The sequence below is a fragment of the Podarcis melisellensis genome (genome assembly GCF_964234715.1).
Source record: "Podarcis melisellensis genome assembly, chromosome: 7".
Lineage (NCBI taxonomy): Eukaryota > Metazoa > Chordata > Lepidosauria > Squamata > Lacertidae > Podarcis > Podarcis melisellensis.
This window is the reverse complement of record NC_138539.1, coordinates 31,961,578-31,984,423: the sequence shown is the minus strand read 5'-3', so window position 1 is coordinate 31,984,423 and position 22,846 is coordinate 31,961,578. Positions and strand designations below refer to the sequence as shown.

General features: G+C 40.7%; 1 protein-coding gene and 1 long non-coding RNA gene across 2 annotated transcripts; one reads left to right on the top strand and one right to left on the bottom strand.

Moving 5' to 3' along the window:
- The first annotated feature begins 1,330 nt into the window (after positions 1-1,330).
- LOC309374720 lies at positions 1,331-5,299 on the top strand. Its single transcript, XR_014170671.1, has 2 exons — positions 1,331-2,363; positions 4,999-5,299. It is a non-coding gene; the product is annotated as an uncharacterized lncRNA (long non-coding RNA).
- UBE2W (ubiquitin conjugating enzyme E2 W) lies at positions 4,769-22,004 on the bottom strand. Its single transcript, XM_081919909.1, has 6 exons — positions 21,872-22,004; positions 12,740-12,831; positions 10,984-11,086; positions 8,580-8,735; positions 7,641-7,716; positions 4,769-6,253 (listed from the first exon to the last, which is right to left on the bottom strand). Exons 1-6 carry the CDS (start codon positions 21,884-21,886, stop codon positions 6,240-6,242), a joined length of 456 nt encoding a protein of 151 aa, XP_081776035.1. The 5' UTR covers positions 21,887-22,004; the 3' UTR covers positions 4,769-6,239.
- Between the last annotated feature and the right edge of the window lie 842 nt (positions 22,005-22,846).

Below are 22,846 nucleotides of genomic sequence, written 5' to 3'. Positions count from 1 at the left end.
AACTATATCCTTATTCCTGAACAAAATTAGAGTTCTTAGTATTGAAGTTGTCATCCTTGTAATTGGCACCTAGACAGAATTGGTGCTCTGTTTGAAAAAGTACTTTATTGAGGAATAGGAATGTTTCAAACACAGATAATTTTGTACATAAAGAAACAGACTACATCTCAATAAATTAGTTCAATTGTTCTATTTGCAGAAAATATCACAACTGAGTTGACCTTCTAAAGAAAGGATTTTTCAGTGCAATTGGACAATTTACACTGCAAACCTAGCCCCACGTATCTGAGTGCAAGCCCCGTTGAAATCAGTAAGACTTGCTTCTGAGTAGACATGGTTAAGATTACACTGCAATTCTACACATAATTACTTAGGGGATAAGTTCTATTGCACTCGATGGAACACCATTCTGAGTATGCATGAATGGGATTGCACTTCGTGAAACATCATTGACAATAGTCTAATTATCTCTTCCTTTCTCCAGTTTTACGTTCAAAAACATTCCTAAAGGTTTTGAAGAACAATGTTTTCATAGCATGTGTCAGGGTTTCAGGGAGAGAAGAGCAGATGGGGGAGGAGACAGAGAGCGAGGGGGAAGAATCCCAGAGAGATGAGGAGGAGGATGACGATGCCCAAAGGTCGTCCATGAGTCTGACCAGTGAGTCAGAGGACTCCCAGAAGGGGGCCCCCCTGGTCAGACCAAAGGGGGGACAAGGGGGAAGCAGTGAGGAGCAGGGGAGCGAAGGGAGAAGCCCCAGTGGGAGTTGGAGACAGGAGCCGGCTTCTCAGCCGGAACGGAGTGAAGGGGGTGGAGTTACCAGTGTGTCAGAGGGAGCAGAGCAAGAAAGAGACAGGGGAAGGAGATCGGAGCAGGGCGCTCAGCCGGAAGGGGTGGAGAGCAGCACCGGGAGCAGTGTAGCGGTCGAGAGAAAGGTCAGAAGCAACGTACGCGCGCCAAGTTCAAATGTAGAGGCGCGCGGAAGTGAGGAGAGCCCTGGGGAGGAGCCCGGCCCCAAAGCGAGAAGGAGGGGGGCAGAGGCGTCAGAGGATTCAGCCTCGGGCGAGTCCCGGCGAGGGGGAACCCAGGGGGGCAGAAAGACCCTGCGGAAAAGGAAGGAGAGGAAGAGGTGGTCCAGGACTGGCCTCTTAAATTGGTGCCTCGGCGGGACAGATTCAGAGGGGACTTCAGCGGTCTAACGTTACAGACGTAGAGTCACAAAGATGGAATGTAAACGCAACCATGATCTTCAATAAAGACTTTCTGTAAATAAACCGGATCGGAGTTGGGTCTCTTGTGAGCTGGGACCAAACGGGTGGCTCTGACAGCATGAATTTTGAACTGTTTTATTATTGACCAGAACAGACAAGCAATTTTACAGTTCTACTGCTTAACTGCTGCTTTTCTGCAAGTATACCCACAGGGCGTTCAGCACATTAATGAAGCCGGCACTAGACAAGACCACCAATTAAAGTGAAATCATTTGCTTACCACCTCATGCTTTTTAACCCCCACAAAAGATGTGTGTCCTCCCGCAGTTTTAAGGAACACACACAATTCAAAAGGTATTTGTTACTTCAGACACGTTATTCTCAATAATTCAGTCTGCATGCATGCTGACCCTCAGATGCAAATTGAGATTATATTTCTCTTGAATTGTAAACTGTTCCAAGTTCTCTTTAACTTGAAGAGACACTTCTTTAAAAAATATATGAGTTGATGTACTTAAAAAGAAGTTGAAAGGAAGATTGAAGCGGATTAACTTCATTGAAAGGGCTTGCAGGCGTTTTAAAACTGCAAGAACCAAAGTTCAGTTAAAAGGTACACCACAGGTTGTATGAAAGGAAGATGTCAGTATAGTTAACAAGCAGAGTCTGTCAAGGATGGTATAAAAGAAAGTCTTCATTGGAAGGAATGATAATGTAGGGCAAAGCCAGGGCTGGGTGCACAGATTTTGGCAAAATACATACAAGTTGACAGGCAAGTAGGGAAAAGGAATCTCAGGAGCATATTGTTTAAAAACATTAAGAAAACAACTCATTTAAATGTATCAGAATCAGGAAATTAGCCAGGGAGTTGTTAGGATCTTAGAGGGCAAGGGGGGTGGGAGGGATATGTTGAAAGGTAATACAGAAAAACTGAACAAAGTATTTGCATATTCACTGCAGAAGTGGAAAGGTGGATACTATATATGGACAGATTTCTTTTCCTGAGGAGTGAGTGAATCTGAAGGACGGAGTCAAAGGTGCCAAGAGAAGCTGAAGGAGTTACCAACAAGTTAATGATTAGCAAATCTCAGAGTCTGCATATCATACAGGAAGAGATCCAGGAAATAACTGAATAGTTATTTTGATGTCTGTTCCAGGTAAATTTGGGTAACGTATTATTAAAGCTAAAATTAGTAAAGATATATACCGGTAAGTACAGTCTTGCTGCAGAATAAGGATGGCTTCTGTAAAGGAAAGGCATGCCTTACCAATATGACAGATTTCTTATGAATCCCAAAAAGCATGTGAATAGGGTAGAATTCCAATGTGGTTAGCAGTGATTGAATAGAATTTCTAAGTAAATTTAGCAGTGACAGGATAAGAAGGCAAGTCCTTGTATGGATTGGTATCTGCTGTGCTGGTATAGAGCAGGAAGCAGAGAGGAACAGACAATTTTCACAATGAAAGGTTAGAAGTGATGTCCCGAGATGATTTGTATTGACACAAATGGTTTTAAAATAAGTCCTATGGAGATAGGGATGAATAGTGAGATGGCCAAGCTTTCTGATCACATCAAATTATTCCACGTGATAAAATGAAAATAGATTGTGAGGAGCTCTAAAAGGACTTCTCCAAATTGGGAGAACGGGCATAACATAGCATATGCAATTCAATATGAGTGCACATTGGGTCAAGAGCTCCTAACTTCACCTATTTGCTTGGTGTGCAGCAACTGTTAAAAATGCAAATTCCATGCTAAGGAGTTTCAGGAAAGAGATATGAAAAATTTAAAATTCAGTATTACGTCTTATATAAAATCTATGGTTCAACCACATTTAGAATAGTGTGAACTGTTTTGGTCAGCTGATTTCAAAAAGAGCAACCCAAAGTTGGGGAAAGGGAAGCCAAATGATCAGAGGCTGGAGCATCTTTCCCAAAATAGAAAGCTTAAGTGTCTGTGTCATTTAAGTTTAGGGCAAAAAAAGCTGATTAGCAGGGAGAAATTAATAATAATAATAATAATAATACCCCACCCATTTGATGGGTTCCAGCCACTCTTTAAAATTAAATATGCGTGCACATAAAATGGGTAGAGATAAGCTTTTTTCTACCACTTCCATAACGCACAAGGTTATCCAATGGTATAGATTAGCAGAACATACACAGTACATATTAATTCATGGAATTTGCTGCCACAATATATGGAGATAACCAGCAGCTAAGATAACTTTGAAAGATGTTTAGACAAGTTAGTGGAAGATAGGACTGTCAATTGCTACTAGTCATAACGGAATATGCTACCTCCAGGTTTGAAGCAGCAAGTCACCAGCTGAAAGATGCTGGGGCTGCAACACTAGAAGTGGGTTATTGCCTTCACGTCCTGCTTGCTGGCTTCCCAGGAGCATCTGGTTGGCTAATGCAGGAGGTGGGATGCTGGATTACATGAGCCTTTGGTCTGATCCTGCAGGTCAATTCTTATGAAACAATTTTCATTGCTGAAGCAAGTAATTTCATCCAACACAAAAGCAAGAAGAACTTCATTGTTAATATGAAGTCTTATGTTTGTGATTGCCTATTCCTGATTTAAATTACGATTAATAGTATTTTTAGATAACAATCAAGTTCTTTGAACACAGCAGTAGCGTAAAAACACCCAGATACTTAATTTTTTGTTTAGGAATTTGTATTTAATCCATACTGTGATATTTATATAAATGAAAATTTGTGCATGGATTGTTTTTAAGAATGGACATTAACATCCTTTTAAACAATTATACTGTAACATAATCCACAGTGTGGGAACAATTACATTAGTCTTTTAGATGGACAAAGTAATCTAAAGTTTCAGATCTATGAAGGTATTCCTTCACTGTGGATTAAGAGAACAGTTTGACATGATTAATTATGTAAATCTGCTTTACGGAAGAAAAAAACCACAGTTTTCCAACATTCCTTAGATGATTTATGCAAATATGAAGATGCTGATTAAATATTCAGTGGTTACTGCTCATGCATACTATCAGTATGTATACATCTCTTAATGGATTGTTATAAATTAATTTACAAGTAAAAATATAGGATAGGAGAAAATTATAAAGAGATATACACCTTCCAATCCATCAGTATTTTTTTTTTTTTGGCTTGAACAGAAATTGAAGAGTGATACTTCTCATTTTTTAAAGGAGGACTATGAACATCTACATACAAGTTTATACCCACAGCATCTATTCACTTTTGATTAAGAAGCCAATAAAGTTTCCCTCAAAATAGAAAACATAACAATTTCTTGTTTAAAACAGCCCTACCAAATTGATAGTTTGTAATTCAGTGCCAATACAGAACACTTATTTTCTTCCATTTGACTTGTACCCACCCCTGAGTTTAATGATTATATTTCTTTTAAATATTAGAGAAGATACAGTAGTATGTACATATCTATAAAATTTGTAAGTTACAACACAGCAGTAAAAAAAAACGCTAGAATATCTTCAGCCAATCCTAGTAGGTTTTTTTAAGCTAAGCTGACCTGGTTCTTACTTTAAAAATCAAGTAAGAGTTGTACTCAATTCAGACATTCATTTATTGACTACTAGGTTTGATTTTCTTTTTAGTGCAATAAGGCAACATTAAAAAGAGCTTTGAAATAGAAAGTTTGCATATGTGTAAAGGTAGTAAGTTTATAAAAGACACATCAGTGCTTCCTAAAAAGACAGCCTAGATGCAGTATCATAAAATTACACAGAGGTGAAGAACAATTTACTATTGTTTAACAATTGTTTTTCTATATAAAAGGTAAATCTAGTTGTAGGCAGATCTTTGAAGGAGAAAACCTGGAAAAATTGCTATGGCTGTATGGGACAAGGTAAGAAAAATATACTTTTGTCTAAACTTAAATAAAAAGATCCACACTTTTTTGTCAAAACAGTTCGTCTCTGTCCAAAATGTATTTCTTCCTTTATAGTACAGGATTAGAAGACAAGATAAATGTTTACAAGGTAAAGAAATAATTTACAAGAAAATATCTTCTGACAGCTTTTCAGTGAAAATATTGTTTTGTAACATTCAAATATGACATACAACACAACAAAAGAAACAGTGAACTCAAACAAAAAAATTCAAACGTATAAATACATGAAATATTGTGTAGGCAACAGGGCTCATGCTGAAGGCTAGTATGAAATAACAGTGTGCAATCTACTTGGAAAACAGCTCTAGTGTACATATTAACAAGCCCAATCATGGACTGCAGCAAATTCAGTTTTGTCACTGCCGTCTGTTCCCATTTTCAGAACAAAGTTTGCCTTGATTAAATCACCCCTACTCTATTTTATTCATACCTTTGTTTCAGAAATATAATACACACACAAAAGGTATCCATTTTACCATAGGGCTATAACATAGTACGTACCTCTCTGCTGATATAACTTGGGGGGGGGGGGGAATTCATTGTGAAAACATTGAGAGTTCAGTAAATATGCAATGATCTTATTAGTTCTTTAGTTAAGCATGTTTCAACTCACGTTGCTAGTTTTATGATCACAGTGCACAGAATCCAAATCTAAACAATTAGGTGGCTTTCAAAGTAAAGATAGGTTACTTTATAATCCCAATATACTTACAAACTTTTTATAGGCCCTATCATGCGTCTAACTTTTCTTGTGGCAGGGGTATAAGATTCCTGATACAATCTTTTGCCGGCAATGGGTACACCAAAAACCGTCAAGAAATTCTTATTATTGCACAATACATGAAGACCTGGAATTCTCCCAAAAAATTTAAAGATTGAATTCTGACATTTTCTAACACCTGCATTAATACTGTATGACTAAGAAAAGCACGTCAGTAGCATGGACTGAACCAGCGATCAACATGCGCCCAGAATGCACACCAGTAAAAATGCAGTCAAGGGAAGTAGTCTTCATTGCCTATTTGTCACTTCCAGTCAGAGGTTAAAAGTTCAAAGACTGAATGATCAAAGTGCTCATTTTCTCAGTAGGACTATCTTCTGTTAGGAGTATCACAAAATGGTGGCATCAACAAGTGTCATCTTTAAAGCAAAACAAAAACAAAATTATGTACATATATTGATGTCCAAAATCTACAAAGTTATTTAAGGCCAAAATATCACCTACCAGCACACATGGTAACAAGATCAATATTTATTGATTTGCTTGTTCAATAAAGAGCCCTGTAAAATTATGAAAAACTACAGATTCTGGAAAAACAGACCACATAATTTGAACCAATGTATTGCTTTGTTCTGTTTAAATAAGTTAAGGCCGATATGCAAAGAACTATGAACCAAAGCAGATTTTAGGGTTGCTTTTCCTCAAACAACAGTTCCTCCCTCTATCACTGCCATGGGACCTAGATTTTCAAGGAAAAAAGGTTCAGAATTCCACTAGGTTCTGCTCTTGATCTTTCCTTAATAAGATACTCTGAATGCTTTTCTCTCATTACCCTCCTGGCTTGCACAGTGGGGAAGGAGATTTTGAAGAAGCACACGGGGAGAGGAAAGGGAATTGTAGAAGTGGAAATCCTTGTGCAGTTGGATACAGTCCAATTAACTGGTACCCATATATAGCATGACCAGCAACTCCTTACATACACCTAAAATAAAAGGGGACTCTTTGTATGTTTCACAACTTGGCTGGGGACTGGAAGGGTTCTAGTGTTACGGCCTTGTTGAGTTGGTTCCAAACTGGCCATTCCACAGACAGAAGGCCTGTTGCACTTTGCAGAAGGGACAGAGATCCAGCAGAAGCTCCCTGCTGGTGGAATGGGGGGAGGAACTAATTATTGCCAATTTCCCCTTCCTGCTGCAGTGTAGCCATGCAATCTCTCATGTTATTTCAGAGGATACCCCAACCCCCAGATTTTCAGGAGGCACAGGAAAGCAGAAATTAGTAGAAATTGCCTCGCCTCCTTGCTTCCTCTGGTAAAAGCAGAATTCCACCAGTTAGCTGAAAGCCCAGATCCAATTCAATCTCTGTGGATATCAGAGGCTTATTTTTACATAGGATACATGGGTGGCCTTCAATGAAATTTTACTCAGAGCAGACCCATTGGAATTAATGAACATGACTAAGTTAGGACTATTAATTTTAAAAGATCTACTCTGAGTAAAACTTAATTGAAGACTACCCAGGATACAAAGTGCTGCCTTATATCAAATATGATAGTACTGTGTCCACTCACTGCCAGCAGCTTTCCACAATCTCAGGCATAGTTTTTTTTCTAACTAAACATGTTACTAATGCAGCAAAGGATTGAACCTGGGGCTTTCAACATAGCATGCAAGTGCTCTACCATTAAGCTATCACTCTTCCTCACATACAGTATTGTGTTCAGTAAGGCAAATCTAACCACTGTTATTCCCAGGAACTTCAAATGCTCTTAGATGCATTGCTTATTTCTTCAAGGTCAATACATACCATGATACCACCATTTTGTTTTCTTTGGATTCTTGTTACATGTTCTTACATAAAATGAATTATCAGGTGGTCGTCTCTGCAATAAAGGCCCATCAAGTCAGTATATTTCTGATATACAGTATAAGATTATACATACATGCAAAAAAGGCATTAATAGCAGTGATAAGCGAACTTGACATTTAGGAGCTTTCTTCTCCTCCAACTCTTGCCAGCTTGAAAAGTCAAAATACCCTCTGATTGTGCTGCAAACTAATAGTTTTTAAGCAGAAAGGGTTATTTTACCTATGCAATAAAGATTCAGTGGAATAAAAGTGAACTTGAGATGCATGATAATCATATAAGCTCTTGTCTTTGACTGTTTGCGCATAATAATTTTTTAAAACTTTCAAGGTGCTATAATTTATGTTTGCTGAAATAAACTAACATAGGTTAGCATTCTAGCATTTGTCTGAATGGACACCAAATTATTATTCAATAAAATGTTTGCATACCTTACAGTGCAATAATCTACGCACATCTACTCAGAAGTAAATCTCTCTGAGTTAAATGGGACTTTTAATCCCAAGTAAGTGCACTGGAGAGCAGACCAAGTGCATTCTGCTATATTCTGACATTCCTTTTTGTTACATGAACTAATTCAGTAACTGAAATTGGTATATACACTATTCAGTCCTAATGTTTGTTATTTACTGCATTAGAAAAGCAATTGCCTTTCTTCTACACAAAACCTTATCATTGCAGTAACAGTTACTCAACAGAAATATCCCCCCCCCCGTAAATATTGACTCATTTGACCTTCAGTTCCAGCATATCACTTAACTTAGAACTACCAAACTATTCCATCACACTTAGAAAGGGAAAATTAATAAGTATCAATAAAACCTCCGTTTTAGAATGGGAGGTTTTCATAGTATCACAAGGCTATTTCTAAAGACTTACCTTTTCTTTGCAGCTGGAAAGCATGCTAATAATGCTAAGACAAACTGATTGCACTGAAAGAGCTGGAGACCAGTCTTCTGTTAGAATAGATAAACAGATATGACCATTGCTATAAACATGAGGATGAATGGGAATATTTTCACCAGTAAACATGACCTAAAAATAAAATAAAGAATTAATATATTAGCATTTTATTGACAGTATCTCTCTCTCTCTCTCTCTCTCTCTCTCTCTCTATATATATATATATATAAAACATCAGCTACAATTTACTTAATTTGAGAGGGAAATTACACAGTTTATATAACTTCCATGTTTTATGACATCAGTCATTGGACCAAAACATGCCTTATGAAAAGACATGATTTCAACCAAACTAAATATTCCATACTCATTATTCCTTTTCCAATTTTGGAAAAAACATCAATTACATCCTACTTTCCCTATCATGTAATATGTAGGTTTTAAAGTCTATCACTTGGTCATCCACTATGTAATAAATGGGATTTCTCTTCTTCTTTTCCACATACAATAATTCCTAAGGTATGATTTCAGATCTTCTTTTATTCCATGCACACAACACAGATTTTCCAATTTTTTATTTTGCCCAAGATAAGGATATTGTTTAATTATCAAACTCGTTGGCCGCTTGTTACACAATAAGGCGTCCAATCAATTTACATCTTATTTAAATACATGAGCAAAAGTAAAAATACATTATAACATCAACACGTTCACATAAAAACACATGCAATTCATGAAAAATACACAAAGCTTCTCCTCATATTCAATAACAAAAGCAGAAAACTGTGGCAGCACACTAATAGTGAATAACGTCATCATGGTCTAAGAAGAAAAGGTACTGTAGTATTTTACCTAGCACCAAAAAGATGTCAACGAACATGCCAGGCAGACCTCATTGAAAAGCAGTCCACAAAAGGAAAGTCCTTAACCAGGCCCATGCAGAGGGTTGGGCAGCTGGGTATACATGCCCTGGTCCTCAGAGGGCTAAGCTGGCTTGGGGGCCCCACCAAGGACTGACTGCTTTTTTCTTTTTGAGTTTATAACTTTATTCTAATATAAATACAGGTATGTCACAGAATATGTGCAGCATTTTTAGGTTTCAGTGAAAAGCAGCTAGCCATGTTACATATAAACTTTAATCCAGTTTGCTCCTGTTTAGCAAGCCATTTTTAAGTCACAGGCACGAAGGTAAATCTCTGAGTGCTAAGAATAAGGCATAGAGATATGGCATGGTTCACAGTCAGTTGCTGGAACCAGGAATGCCACTCAAAATGTCAATATTACTTGCCATGGTGGATAATTAGGTGCGCAATTTATGGCTAAACTATTCTTATTTGCTCGGGAGACAAAGAACGAACAAGTGAAATCTTCAATGATCCATTGGGCGACAAATATTAGTCATAATGTAGAAATGGATGTTGTACGGGAACGTTTATGGAACGTGGATATAAAATTTACAGCATGTTATAGTTCAAGAGAAAACTACTGTATATGAAAATGGTATATAGATAGTACCGAATGCCTAGTAGATTGGTTAGAAGGCTGGCAGGGGGGAGAAGCCTGCTCCTCCTCGTCGCCAGCCCCGCAAACTCGGGGGACAGCAGGAGAGGTGCAGTGCGCCTTTCCTGCTGTCCTCCGACTTGGTTAGAAGGCTGGTGGAGGGCTTCCCCCTACTCCAGCCCCGCAAGCTCCCAGAGCGATGCCAAATCTGCACCTAGCTTTGGCATGGCTCTGGGTCTCATTCTGGGGGAGGGGAAAGCTCAGGCTTCCCCTGCCCCAGCCCCGCGCCTGGGGGGGGGGAAATAATTTTTTTCCTTTATCCCCCCCCAACAAAAAAAATCTAGGTGCGTCCTATGGGCCAGTGCGTCCTATAGGGCGAAAAATACTGTATATGGGAATAGATATATAAAATAATATGTTGAGATAATTTGGAGTATGCAGGAAGATGAAAAGAAATGTAAAGAACCTCAGAAAGAGGGGGTAGGGAGTTGGAGTTTGAAATGTTAACATTATGATTGAATAATTGTTGTAATATATATAAATGAAAATTATAAATAAAAACAAACAGCACTTACTGCCAGAAAAAAACTATTCTTATTGCTCCCTGAAGAGATAAGACAATGTGTGATATCCAATTGTAGCATCCCACTTATGCACAGAGGCCTTCCCCTTCCCCACTTCAGCCTCCTATGTAGTGCCAAAATCTGCTTCACAGGATTGGGGAACCCTCCAGAGCAGGGGAGGAGAGAAAAAGGGAAATTCCACAATGTCTGCTGGAGTGGCAATGACTTTCGCCCAATGAGTTGTAATCAATGTATAATCAGCTTTTGCTACACAAGTGGTTTAAAATTGAAACTAAATATATGATAGTGTAAGTTACCTGAGGAGAGTCAAATGGATACCGACTACTGAATTTAAATAGCAGCTGAAATTTCTCCCCTTCATATAATGTTCCAGGAGCACCTTCCATGTCTACAATCCATCTTTGGAAATAAAATAAATTACACAACACAGAGAAAAAAATTAGTAACTCAATATATCTAGTGGAGGTTTTGAGTTCTAGTTTGCAAGCAGCTGTTTCCTACACTGAAAAGGGTCTTCTTTTAATCTCATAGTGGCCAAAAGCAACTTTCAATGTTGAGGAAGGTCTAATGCTTACAGAAAAAAATCTTTAAAAGTCCCATTGCATGGGCTAATCCTTGGCCATGTTTAAAGGAAGTCTCTGAATTGTACATTCAGTCTACCACCTCCTGCCAGCAGAACTGTGCCTGATATCAAATTTGGACTATAACCCTTTCAAATTTCTAATAACAAAGTATATTAGCTATTTCAAAGTGGGAGGGGTAGACAGGTAAATTGCAATTCTAGCAAGAGCTGCTTTTGTTTAAATTGTGAATATAAATTGTAAATTACTGTCCTGCTGTACTTTTGACAAAAATTATGAATGCATTCATAATTAATCAAGAGCAATGAAGATTTAACTTTATTGAAAGTTAGAGGCAATAGCAAGAAATCTTTTGTGATGCCAACCCCAAAACCTGAACTTCTTATTTCATGGGGGGAAAAGGCTGAAGGGTTCTCAATATTCACAAAACTACCAGAACCACATACCATTCTTTTCTATAAAAAGGAATGCCCTTGTAAATCATGTCACCAAGTGAGCAATGTTTGTACCTAAATCACTTGAAGCTGACAGCACCAGCCAGTCACCCATGCATTGCTGAAAGCAGTTCCTAATTCAGTTGTGTAAACTATGTGTACAATTCTGAATATTGGACACCTTGATGCTATACTGACAACTGTGTCCACAGCTCCCTTCAAATAAGTCAACAAACATGAACACAAATATTTATAGAATACAGAACAATTGTCCATAGATTTTTTGCCCTTTCACTTTATAATTATTTCAGTACCTCACATGAAAATGTAGAAGAAAGAAAACCTTTAAAATCAGTCTGCATTCCAACTGTGGAGTTTTGTGACTTCATTTAGAATGAACAGCCCCAAAACTAGATAAAAAGCAGAGCATTCTTAATTTATTCATTTAAAAATGCCATCTTGGGCATTTTTTTTGGAAAGGCAGGATATAAATATAACAAATAAAGAAAACTTCTGTAACTTTACTGCCACCCAACTATTTTGAGAGTAACAGAACAGCTCCAGCTGCTGATTATGTGAATCCAATACTTACTATAGACTATATCCAATGCTACAGCTCAGCAGGCACGGGAGACTTCTGCAAGCACAATGAACTTCTTTCTCTCCTGTTTACTCCCTTTTGTCAAAATCTGCTTCAGAGGGGTTAGGGGACCCTTCAGAGCAGACCTGGGGGCACATGGCCTGAGGAGAGGAAATGCAAATCCCATTGCACCAGCGTAACCCTGTGCAGTAGCAATGGATACAACCCCATATTTACACTATACCATACTTGCAAATATATTTAATATAAATGCATAGGTCAATAACTATGTATAAGTATACTATAACAAGCTTGCAAATATAATAAATGTACATGCATAGGTCAGATATTGTATATCTCACAATTTTTTAAACAGTATATTGTTAGGAAAACACAACATCTTGCCCATTTTCAGTTTCACCTAGAAAAGAAATTATGAAAATGTAAACACACTGACTGTGTAATTGAATTCTGGACACTCTTTTCATTCAAAGTCATTCCTGGCGGTGGGTCATTCTGTAAAGCCAACAGTTCTTTCTGTAGCCTCTTCTAAAAAAAGAAAGGAGGAGGAGCTTTTTAAATATTTCATAAAGAATATATTCCTTTCAGCTGTAACTGTTTGGTACATATTACTGCTGACCAACAAACAGTATTCCAAAAAAGCTTACATGATACGTGTCAAAAACTTATAAAAAATATTCATATCATAAAAGACTGACATGTGTCAATGCTAAGCCACTGGTCTAAACTTTTAATTCTGTATGACATTTCTGGAAACATCTTCTGAGAAGTGTAACAACTTATTTTCCTTTGGTACTATTAATTCCATATAGTGGTGTATAGCATTAATATTCAGAGTGATAAGCAGCTTCTTTTTTTAAAAAATGTAGCCAAGTAGTCAAGAAATGGAACACAACCTCTGCATCGCCAGTGGAACCTGGGACTTGTATTTCACAAATAGTCACCCATACTGTATGGAGAAACCACATAAGAAATGGAGGGGCTTTCCGCTTTATGGCACAGGAAGGTGGTGTTCACTGAGAGTTTTGAAGGCCCTGAGTGTGCCTAAACTATTAAGCTATTGTGGCCTGCATCTGGAGAGTCTCCTTTTTGAACTTCAGTCTCTTCAGAATTCCTTTGTTACAATGAGGGCTAGAGATTTTATTTTAAAATTTATCTCAAGATTTTACTGGGTTTAGAGATTATGCAAAGCAGACTTCCCTTAATATTGGCATTCTGGCTTTGCTTAAAGGTGCAGGAAGCCTAAAACAGGAAGAAAAGGGAAATACTATTAATAGATGCTGCCCTGGTTCCTTCTCATACTAGGAAGTGGGGTGGGGGGAATTGAAATCCGAACCACCAACACAGCATGGTTAGGTGGCAATGAAGAGTTCTGCATAGTGGTGTTAAAAAAAAAAAGGTTGCCAACATATTTTATTGTGTTGTTGCTATTTTAATTATTGTTTAATTGAAATTTTGTACTTTTTCTGTTTAAATTAACTGTTGTACTCAGGGACTCCAGCATAAAGAGTGCATGAAAATGTACATAATACCTTGTAAATTATACTGTAATCCTAAACCATGTCCTAACTCTAACCATGTCAACTCAAAAGTTTGTCCTATTTAATTCAATGGGGCTTACTACTAGGTAAGTGAAATTAGGGCTGTGCAGCTTAAACCATGGTTTGGATTGTGGTGTTAGTCACTAACTTGCAACTGAAGAACACACAGTCCTTCTGTTCATTTCAGGTGCAGGCTTTTAATATGGAAAGGAACTGTACATTTTATGTCAATGAAGCAAACATTGGCAGGTTGCTACATTGTAAAAGAAATCCCCAAACATAAGTGGAAGAGGAAGTTTTCACAAATTTACATTGATAATTGGTATTTCTGTTTCTAGAGAACAGTAGCAGCACTAACAGCAGTCACAAGTTACACACAAGCTGCAGAGACAAGTTTTGTCCTTTACTTATAGGTATTTTTTAAAAAAATGCTCAGGCTTCAGTTGTTCCCCAATGCATTCTCTTATTTTATACTGTATCACAGACCTACTCAGGAGCTACAGAAGTAACAAATGACTAATTTGTTTACTTAAAACAAGGGGAAAGAATTCAACCCCACCCTTTTTACACCCAAATTACTAGTTTATTAGCAAAAAGAGAATCTTTAAAGGAAATTAGAAGCAAAATGAATGAATTAGTACAAGTTTCTGTAAAAGTCGAATACAGTATAAAATGATTAGATAGTAACAAATTAGACACAATTATGGCAGCCTTGAAATACAGGGTCAGCAACTATGAAAACAGGAAAGCTGGAAGGTAAAAATTAAGGTTATCCTGGTACATATCATCCCTTAATTTCACATGGTGAACTATCTGTGCCTTCTCTCTGCCCTACCTCACATCTACTACATTCAGCACACTTTATTCAACACACTTTAATAATAAATTTGCTTTACTTTCAAATGCAAAGCAAGGCATGATTTGTTCTCATGTAAGGACACAGTATCCATAGGGAGACAGATCCCTATAGAGCTCAGACTTCTATTTTTACAGCACAGCACATACACACACACAGGTATTACTATGGAGAATGGAAGGTCTGCAAATGCCTACCATATCCCACCACCACCACAGTCACTTGAGAGCACAGTCAAAGCTGAATGGAGATATGTGATATGCACACAGACTTCCTATTCCCTGGACTGCTGAGGTGGGTGTGGGGAGAAAACAGATTCCAGCAAACCTTATAGAGATCTCTTCTCAAAGGCACTGTGTCCTTCTAGACTCAAGGAAATAGATTTTGCCACTGGAATACAATCACAGTTTTATCAAATATTTAACACTAAGCATTTGGCATATATTTAGATCATGTGCTCTAACATGCAACATGAAGATGACATATGCAGAAGTTTTTCAAGCACTCTTTGAAGTGGCAGCATAGTTTAGAACTGTTTTAAATGTACTTTATAGTTTTTAATAATAATATAATAATGATAATAATAATTTTTATTTATTTTATTTAAAATATTGAAACATGAAAATATTAAAATGTAGCCTCATCGCAGGAGGAGAAGGAAGGAAAAAAGAGTTGAAAAGGCCCTGGCTCTGGTTGAAGCCAATCTAACTTCCTTAGGGCCCGGGACCACTAGGGTGTTGCTATTTATGGACCTTGAGGCTCTCTGTGGGGCATACCGGGAGAGGTGGTCCCGTAGGTACGAGGCTCCTAGGCCGTGAAAGGCTTTAAAGGTCAAAAGAAGCACCTTAAATCTGACCCTGTACTCTACCGGGAGCCAGTGCAGTTTGAAAAGCACTGGGTGAATATGCTCCCATGGTAGAGACCCCGTGAGGAGCCTTGCTGCAGCATTCTGCACCCGCTGGAGTTTCTGGGTCAGCTTCAAGGGCAGCCCCATGTAGAGCGAATTACAGTAGTCAAGCCTGGAGATGACCGTCGCATGGATCACTGTGGTGAGTCCCTATCGATTTCATAACAAATGTCCATGTACCTCTTTGAAAGACAATGGAAAGTTACCCTTTCCTGCAGGAAAAACCTTCCATTTAGTTTCAACTCTCCTTTTTCTGGTCAAGTCGCTCAGAGTGAATGATAGCAGGCCAATTTAAAGTGGCCTCAGATTCCATGACTACTAGCCATGCTAGCAGGGGCTGATGTGAGTTGTATTCCAACACCCTGACACATTTCAGTCTGGCTAGTTCTGAGAACAAGACTGCCTCAGATGCCTAAGTATACAATCTAAGCAAGCAGTTGGTAGTGGGGAGGAATGTATATTTGGCTAGACAGTATCATTGATGGGATGGTTACTTTTATGTCTTTTTCATTGATATTTCTGGAAGTTTTGCCTGCTGAGGTAGTACAATTACACACACACACACACAGTTTTGTATTATTATCTTGCTTTCATTTTTGTATATTTTATTCTGGAGTTCCACAGTGAGGGCATTACTATCAGCACCAGCTGTGCCTACATTTGTAGCAGCCCTGTGAGGAAGGTTTTGAAAACCAGTCCTACTGCAGGACACCAGTGGTGGTGACCCAGAAGGGGACAGCACCAAAGGAGGTTGCCTTTGGGACTGGAAGGCATGCCCATTAAATATGTATTTGGATAGGCAGGGAGGCGGGGGATACTGGAGCTGATGGTGTTACCTTTTGCAGAGTCCTAGGCAGATGCAGATATGACAGTGGGAATTGGAAAGGTCAGGTGAAGGGAGGACAAGGCATTGCATGCTCTCTCACTTTCAAATCCCTCCTTTAACCCTACATTTCCTGGTACACATGACTGCAACTCATCAAGCTTGCAAGTGCTTCTCCTGAAAGCTAGGCTGATGAATGGTAATACTGCTGCCATCAGGATTTAATCCTGGATGAAGATGTGATCTCACTGGTTACATTGCTCATTGCATCACCTACATCAAACAGGCAGTGGATGCAATCAAGCTTGAAACAGTGAATACATGCTGGTGGAACTTGTAGAAGGAATGCACACACAATTTCAAAGGATTTCCAACCATTGCCATAGGGGTGGAGAACATTGTGCAGAAGGTCAGGCAAATGGGTGGTGGTGGTTTTGTGGACCTCATCCAGGAAGAAGTGGGAGAACTAATTGAGGGTCAACAGGTATTGACTATTGAAGAGCTAGAGGAACTGGTCAGATCAAGTTCAGAATGTGATGATGAGGATGGCAAGCATGAGCCAGCAATTTTCTCAACTCTTCTAAGTGATAAAGCACACAGATGATCCGACTGCAGAGTTTGACCCTTCCATGGAACACAGCCTCAAGATCATCCATGGGATTACAGATGCTCTCAAGGAAATGTTTGACAAGCTCAAGACACAACAGCAGCAGCTGCCAATCATAATGTTCCTCACAAAGAAACCACCAGCAGCAGCGCTAGATGTGGCCATGCAACCCACCTCTGGATCTGAACCACAATGAAGTACTTCTGGCTACCAGTCAACCCCCTGGTCCTAATATCATCTGAAGCATCATCCAGTGACAGAGAGGAGGAGGAGGAAGACTAAGAGCTGCATTCATCCCTCATCGGTAACTGCAACGATGGTATTCTAAGGGTTGTTCCAGCTTTACACAATTTTACTTATACGCAAGATGGCCAGGAATGTAACTTCCACATAAGATACAGTTCTCCATTACTGTATGTTGAAACTCAGAGAACTGTTTAAAATATAGTTTTGAACAAGTCAGAATTTGAAAGCATGGTGTGTTCCTGTCTATTCTACTTATCTTTCTTAACACCACAATTCATTGAGTCTAGATGTTACAGGAAACTAGTTTGTTTAAAATGAAGTGAAATTTTCTAATATCCTTCTTGTGTGCATGGAAGGGGAGGGCAAGGGAGAGAGGAATGCCTAATGACAAAACAACTCACTCCCATTCTAGGAAAGGTTATGGTTTCTCATTATATCTGAACCAATCCAAAAAGCAATGTGGTTTCACATGTCCAATTACAACGAGTCAGTTCTTGACATATGTTCCAATCCTCAACTGTTTAATCCTAAAATGTGATCAGAGCAGAGCATAATCTTATAGTGCTACATCATATTATTAGGTGGGTATTTCATGATGCTACATGCATTTCTTATTTTCCTTCAGCTGCATTTCATTTCAGTGTGTTATACATATACTGTGTGTGTACATATCACACACACAAGCCACATCAGATTTTTTAAAATAGCACAGTTAAAATTAAGCAAGAATTAGTCACCTTAGGCCATCTAGTAAACTTCATGGCTGAATGGGGATATGTATCAATGTACGACCATGCATCCACTGCACTAAGATTAGCTTACTTCCTGCTTAGACACCACCTTCAATTGCTAGAAGTGGTAAAATAGATTATGAAACACACACAAGTTAAACTGCTGGTTTTTAAATATTCAAACATTATTGTTTTTTATTTGCTTAGTAGGAGACTTGCATGCAACACAAAAGAATAAACAAAAGTTTAGCTCTCTAGGCCAGAGCTTTCCAAACTGTGTGTTGTGACACGTTAGTGTGTCAGCTGCAGTGTGTAGGTGTGCTGCACAATGTTCCCCACAGTCCTTGGGATTGGAAAGGAGTTAGTTTCATCACCAATTTGCTTGTAAAACTGAACTGCAGTGTTGCGAAATGATGCATGTCTAAAAGTGTGTCACCAACATGAAAAGTTTGGAAAGTTCTGCTCTAGGCAATTAAACTGGTGCAGTGCCATAGAAAATGCAGAATTCTTTTATAAATGTGGCCTCTTTGGGCAATTTCTTGCTACTAAATATCTAGTGCCCCATACTAGATACAGTAGAGAAGACCAAAGTGGCAAGCCCTCTCCTGAGATACAGTATACCCTGGGAAACAGGGAAGTGACACCAATAATTGAATGAATTACACATTTAAATTAAATGTCATCAGATGAATTATTCCCTAAGACTGAATGGAATACAAGAGTGTTCAAGAGTGCTATACAGACATGAAAGCTGGAAATTATGTTAAATACCTTCACTTGATTCTCTGATCAAATTGCCTAGGGAAATAAGGTATCCCTAGCATATTATCCAAAAGTTTAATCAATACCCCTGACAGCACAGTATCCACAATAAGAAACAAGAGCTGAATTTCACAATGCCAGAAAGTTACCAAGAAATTAGAACAAATACAACACAATTTCTATTGTGACTAAAAGTAGTGCACTTTAACGATCACAGAACTGAGAAACTTCCAAGTTCTCATTCTGCAGTGTAAAAGCTAAGGGAAATGTAAAAGAAGCTGAGTGGTAGAGATGGAGTGGGGAGAACTCACAAAAACATTAATGTTCTGTGAATCCAAAAAAGGCTTCATTTAAATGAACTATTCTCCAACTGCTCCAACACAGTTTTACAAGTCAAGTTCTTGAAAAAAAATCGGCAAATTTAATCTCCAATCTGGTATTATTTAAACTGAATATAAATAAGGTTTAGATTTTTGTCTGTCGATCTGTTTGGAACATTAGATGCCTGTTCTGCATGTTTTGTTTAATCTTGCTTCACATAATTTAAAAATATCCTTTGTTCTTTGATATTAAAATATGTAGTTACTGTACTTCTTATATTTTAACATCAATTCTAAATTGAAATCACATACATATCGTCCTATGTTTTATATTTTATGCAGACTGCTCAGAGGTTTTGATGATTAAGCAGTATATAAATCAGTGTTTCCCAACCGGTGTTCCGCGGCACACGAGTGTGCCGTGAGACGTTGCCTCGTGTGCCGCGAGATGCCTGGAGGGAGGCGGGCGAGTCGGGCGGCGAGAGGCGGGGCGGCGGCGGCGAGGAGAGGCCGCGCCTCCTGCTGCTGCCTGGCGCTCCTCCTCGCAGCCGGCAGCGCTGCCTGGGCGCCTCCGCGCGACTCTGCCTCGCTGGGTTTGGTCTCCCAGCAGAGACGGGTCACACGCGCCCCTCCCTCCCTCCCTCAGCCTGCGCGGAGGGAGAGCCAGAGAGAGGCATCGCTCCTGCGCGGCGGGAGAGGGAGCAGCCGGAGCGATGCCCCAAACGAACGCATGGGACCGGAGGGGAAATCCTCTCCGAGGCGGATTGAGCGCAGCTGAGAGAAGCCTTTCGAGGAGCTGCCGTGTCCCCTGGAAACCCCCTTCCCAGCTCTGCCTCAGCCGCCGCCGCCTCAGTTGCCGCCGTCCCTCAGTCCCTCGCTCTGCTGCCTCCTCCCACCCCCAAAGCTTGGAGGTTCCCCAGCAAGGGGGAGGGAAAAAACTTTCACTTTTGTGCGTCCCTCCCGGCGTGACGCTGCGCGCTGACGTCACGGGGCGGGGCTTTAATGGTGGTGTGCCGCGAGATTTTTTTTCAGTAAACAGGTGTGCCGTTGCCCAAAAACGTTTGGGAAACACTGATATAAATCCTTGTTTCTTTGTTTTAAAAAAGGTTCAACACTGGATGCACTGCTTATTTCAGCTTTCATCCAAAAGCAACAGAAAGCCCAGTGGAACATTAAAAGACATTAGTATTGTAATATGTGTTTTTCACAGGCAGCCCTATTTCATAGGATGATGTACTTGTCTAAGCTGGTCAAGCTTGTAAGTCCACCTCTATGGGTTGTAGAGCCATTGAAGACAATAGAACATGACTGATTTCAACGGGTCTATTCCGAGTACAGTGGTACCTTGGTTTACAAACTTCCTGAAGTCCGTTCTTAAACCAAAGCATTCTTAAACCAAGGTGTGCTTTCCCATAGCAGTGGGGGATTCAATTTACAAATGGAACACACTCAACAGGAAGTGAAACATGTTCTTATTCCAAGGCAAAGCTCACAAATCAATACACCTACTTCCGGGTTTGCCGCATTCTTAATCCAAGTTTTCCATAAACTAAGCTGTTCTTAAACCAAGGTACCACTGTATAACTTTGTCTACAAAGGGCTGTAGCCCAATATCACCACACGAGGTAATAATGATATAAATAAATGGTGCTGATTTGTTGATTTCGTAGCCTAGCATCTTTCCTAAACTGCTTCTCATGCACCATCACATCAGTAATCCCACAGAGCAGCTCTGTGGTGGGGCGAACTGCAGGACCTTTGGGTGAAGGACAGATCTGAACAGGAGATTTCACACCAAACAAGCTTGCTCTCCTTTTTGAAGTCTGAAGGACAAGGCACAATAGGTGAGAAGGGGGTGGGTGGGGGGCGGAGCGGGAGAGAAAGGGAGGGAGAAACGTCAAAGCATCAGGCAGAGGACGGCGCTACCGTCGCCGCTTTGCTTCCTAAAGCAAAACATACAGTGACTAACGTATGCAATAAAAAAAAAAGGAGAAGGACGTCAGAATGACTTTCCACACTTCCTGACTTTGAGCGACCCTCCTCCACCTTAAATCATCCCCTCATGGATCGCGCCCGCCAAACAACCGCCCCGTATCAGCCCTGCCCTGAAAATTACCCTGAAGAAAAGGGAGAAGTTTAAAGGGAAACCCTGAGGTGCGACTAGACCTGTCACAGCAAAAGCCAGCAAGGCCCATTCAGCTCTCCGGCGCCTCCTCCTGCCTCCCAAACAGCTGCAGCAGCAGCAGCAGCAGCCCGGGCCAAGCCACCCCAGCCCTAAACCACACCTAAGGAGAGAAGAGCCGGGGGTCACGCACCTGCTGGTTCCTGGTACCGGCCCAACCTGGAGCGCGCGCACCTAGCCCTCCCCCCCCGCGACCCCCAATAAATGCCCGGCTGCTTTTATCCCCCAGCTGAGGGAAGGGCTTCCCTTCGGCCTCTCCCCAAACCCCTCGCTCGGCTCCCAGGCTGCCCTCGCTCCGGCGCCAAGTTCCTCACACGGAGTCCCTCCCGCCGCTCGCCCAGGAAACGCCACAACAGCCGCCGCTTCCTCCTCCTCCTCCTCCTCCCCGGAGCCGCATCCACAGAAAGCAGCGCAGCAGCAGCAGGGGCACGAGAGGAGAGCCGCCCCCGCGCCAACCGCCGCTCTGCCCTCCCTCCTTCCCCCGCCCGCCGCCTTCTTTCTGCCCCCCCCCCCGTGCCCCCTCTCTTTCTCCCCCTCTACACCTGGGGACGAAAGGACACGCCGCCCCAGCCTGGCCGCCGCAAGCTGCTCACCTGCATAGACGCCATGATGGATCCGCCTCCCTCCCTCCCTCCCTCTCTCTGAGCCGCCGGCCCGGGCCGGGAGGGAGAGAGAGACAGAGACAGAGGCGGAGAGACGCAGCGCGGCGGCGGCGGCGGCGGCAATAGCGCCGGCACCCTTTCCTCGCCTCCTCCCCCACACCCCGTCCGGGTCACGTGGGCGCTCCGGCCAGCCCGAGGAGACAGCGCATGCGCCGGGAACCGCTGCCGCGGTCGCTTCCAAGTAGGCGAGAGGGATAGTTCCGAGCGGACGTCGAGAATTTCCGTCCTTCGATAAGCGGGGCGCCAATGTCGGCTGCCTGAAACGGTTCTCGCCTAGATCTCCTTATTCTCTCATTTTTTGTGGTTGTTTAATCTCTGCTTCCTATTAAATCGAAAATAAAGGCGGCTTACAAAAATTAGAAACCCAGTTTTTTTTAATCTGTAAGATGTCCCGAGTCCGTCAGAGTATAAATAAGGTATATAAATAAACATAAATAAACATAAAAAAGGCGGGGTATAAATAAACATATAATTCTAAATGATAATCTTACTTAGATGCTGAGTGCCATCCTGGTGCAACCAGAGGAAAATGTTTAAGGTGAGGGTTTCTAGGGGCAACCCAGCAAAGTAAGGCAGACCTGCTACAATCTTGTCCCTGTCCTTTAGGGCAGAGGTGGAGCAGCTGTGGCCCTCCAGTTGTTGTAACTTCCATGGTCTGTAGTTGTGCAGATGAAGAAGAAGAAGAAGAATTTAATACTACTACTGACAATACACTTTTAAATTCTGAACATGTATTTGACCAGCACTGCACAATTAAAATAGTATTCGAGCCTGAGTCTAAGTTTACTTAGTGAAGTTCTACTGTATTCCATAAAGTTATCAAATAAGTGTACACAAGGCTACCTACTATATGGGAGCCTTTACAATTTCTACTCAAGTCACATTGCTTTTTGCAAACTGTTATAT

Excerpts from the sequence above, each read along its gene's own strand:
- UBE2W (XM_081919909.1), bottom strand. Across the intron at positions 11,087-12,739 it reads GTCCAGAATTCAATTACACA|ATGGATTGTAGACATGGAAG; the intron begins GTCAGTGTGTTT and ends TTATTTCCAAAG. Across the intron at positions 8,736-10,983 it reads ATCCATTTGACTCTCCTCAG|GTCATGTTTACTGGTGAAAA; the intron begins GTAACTTACACT and ends TTTTATTTTTAG.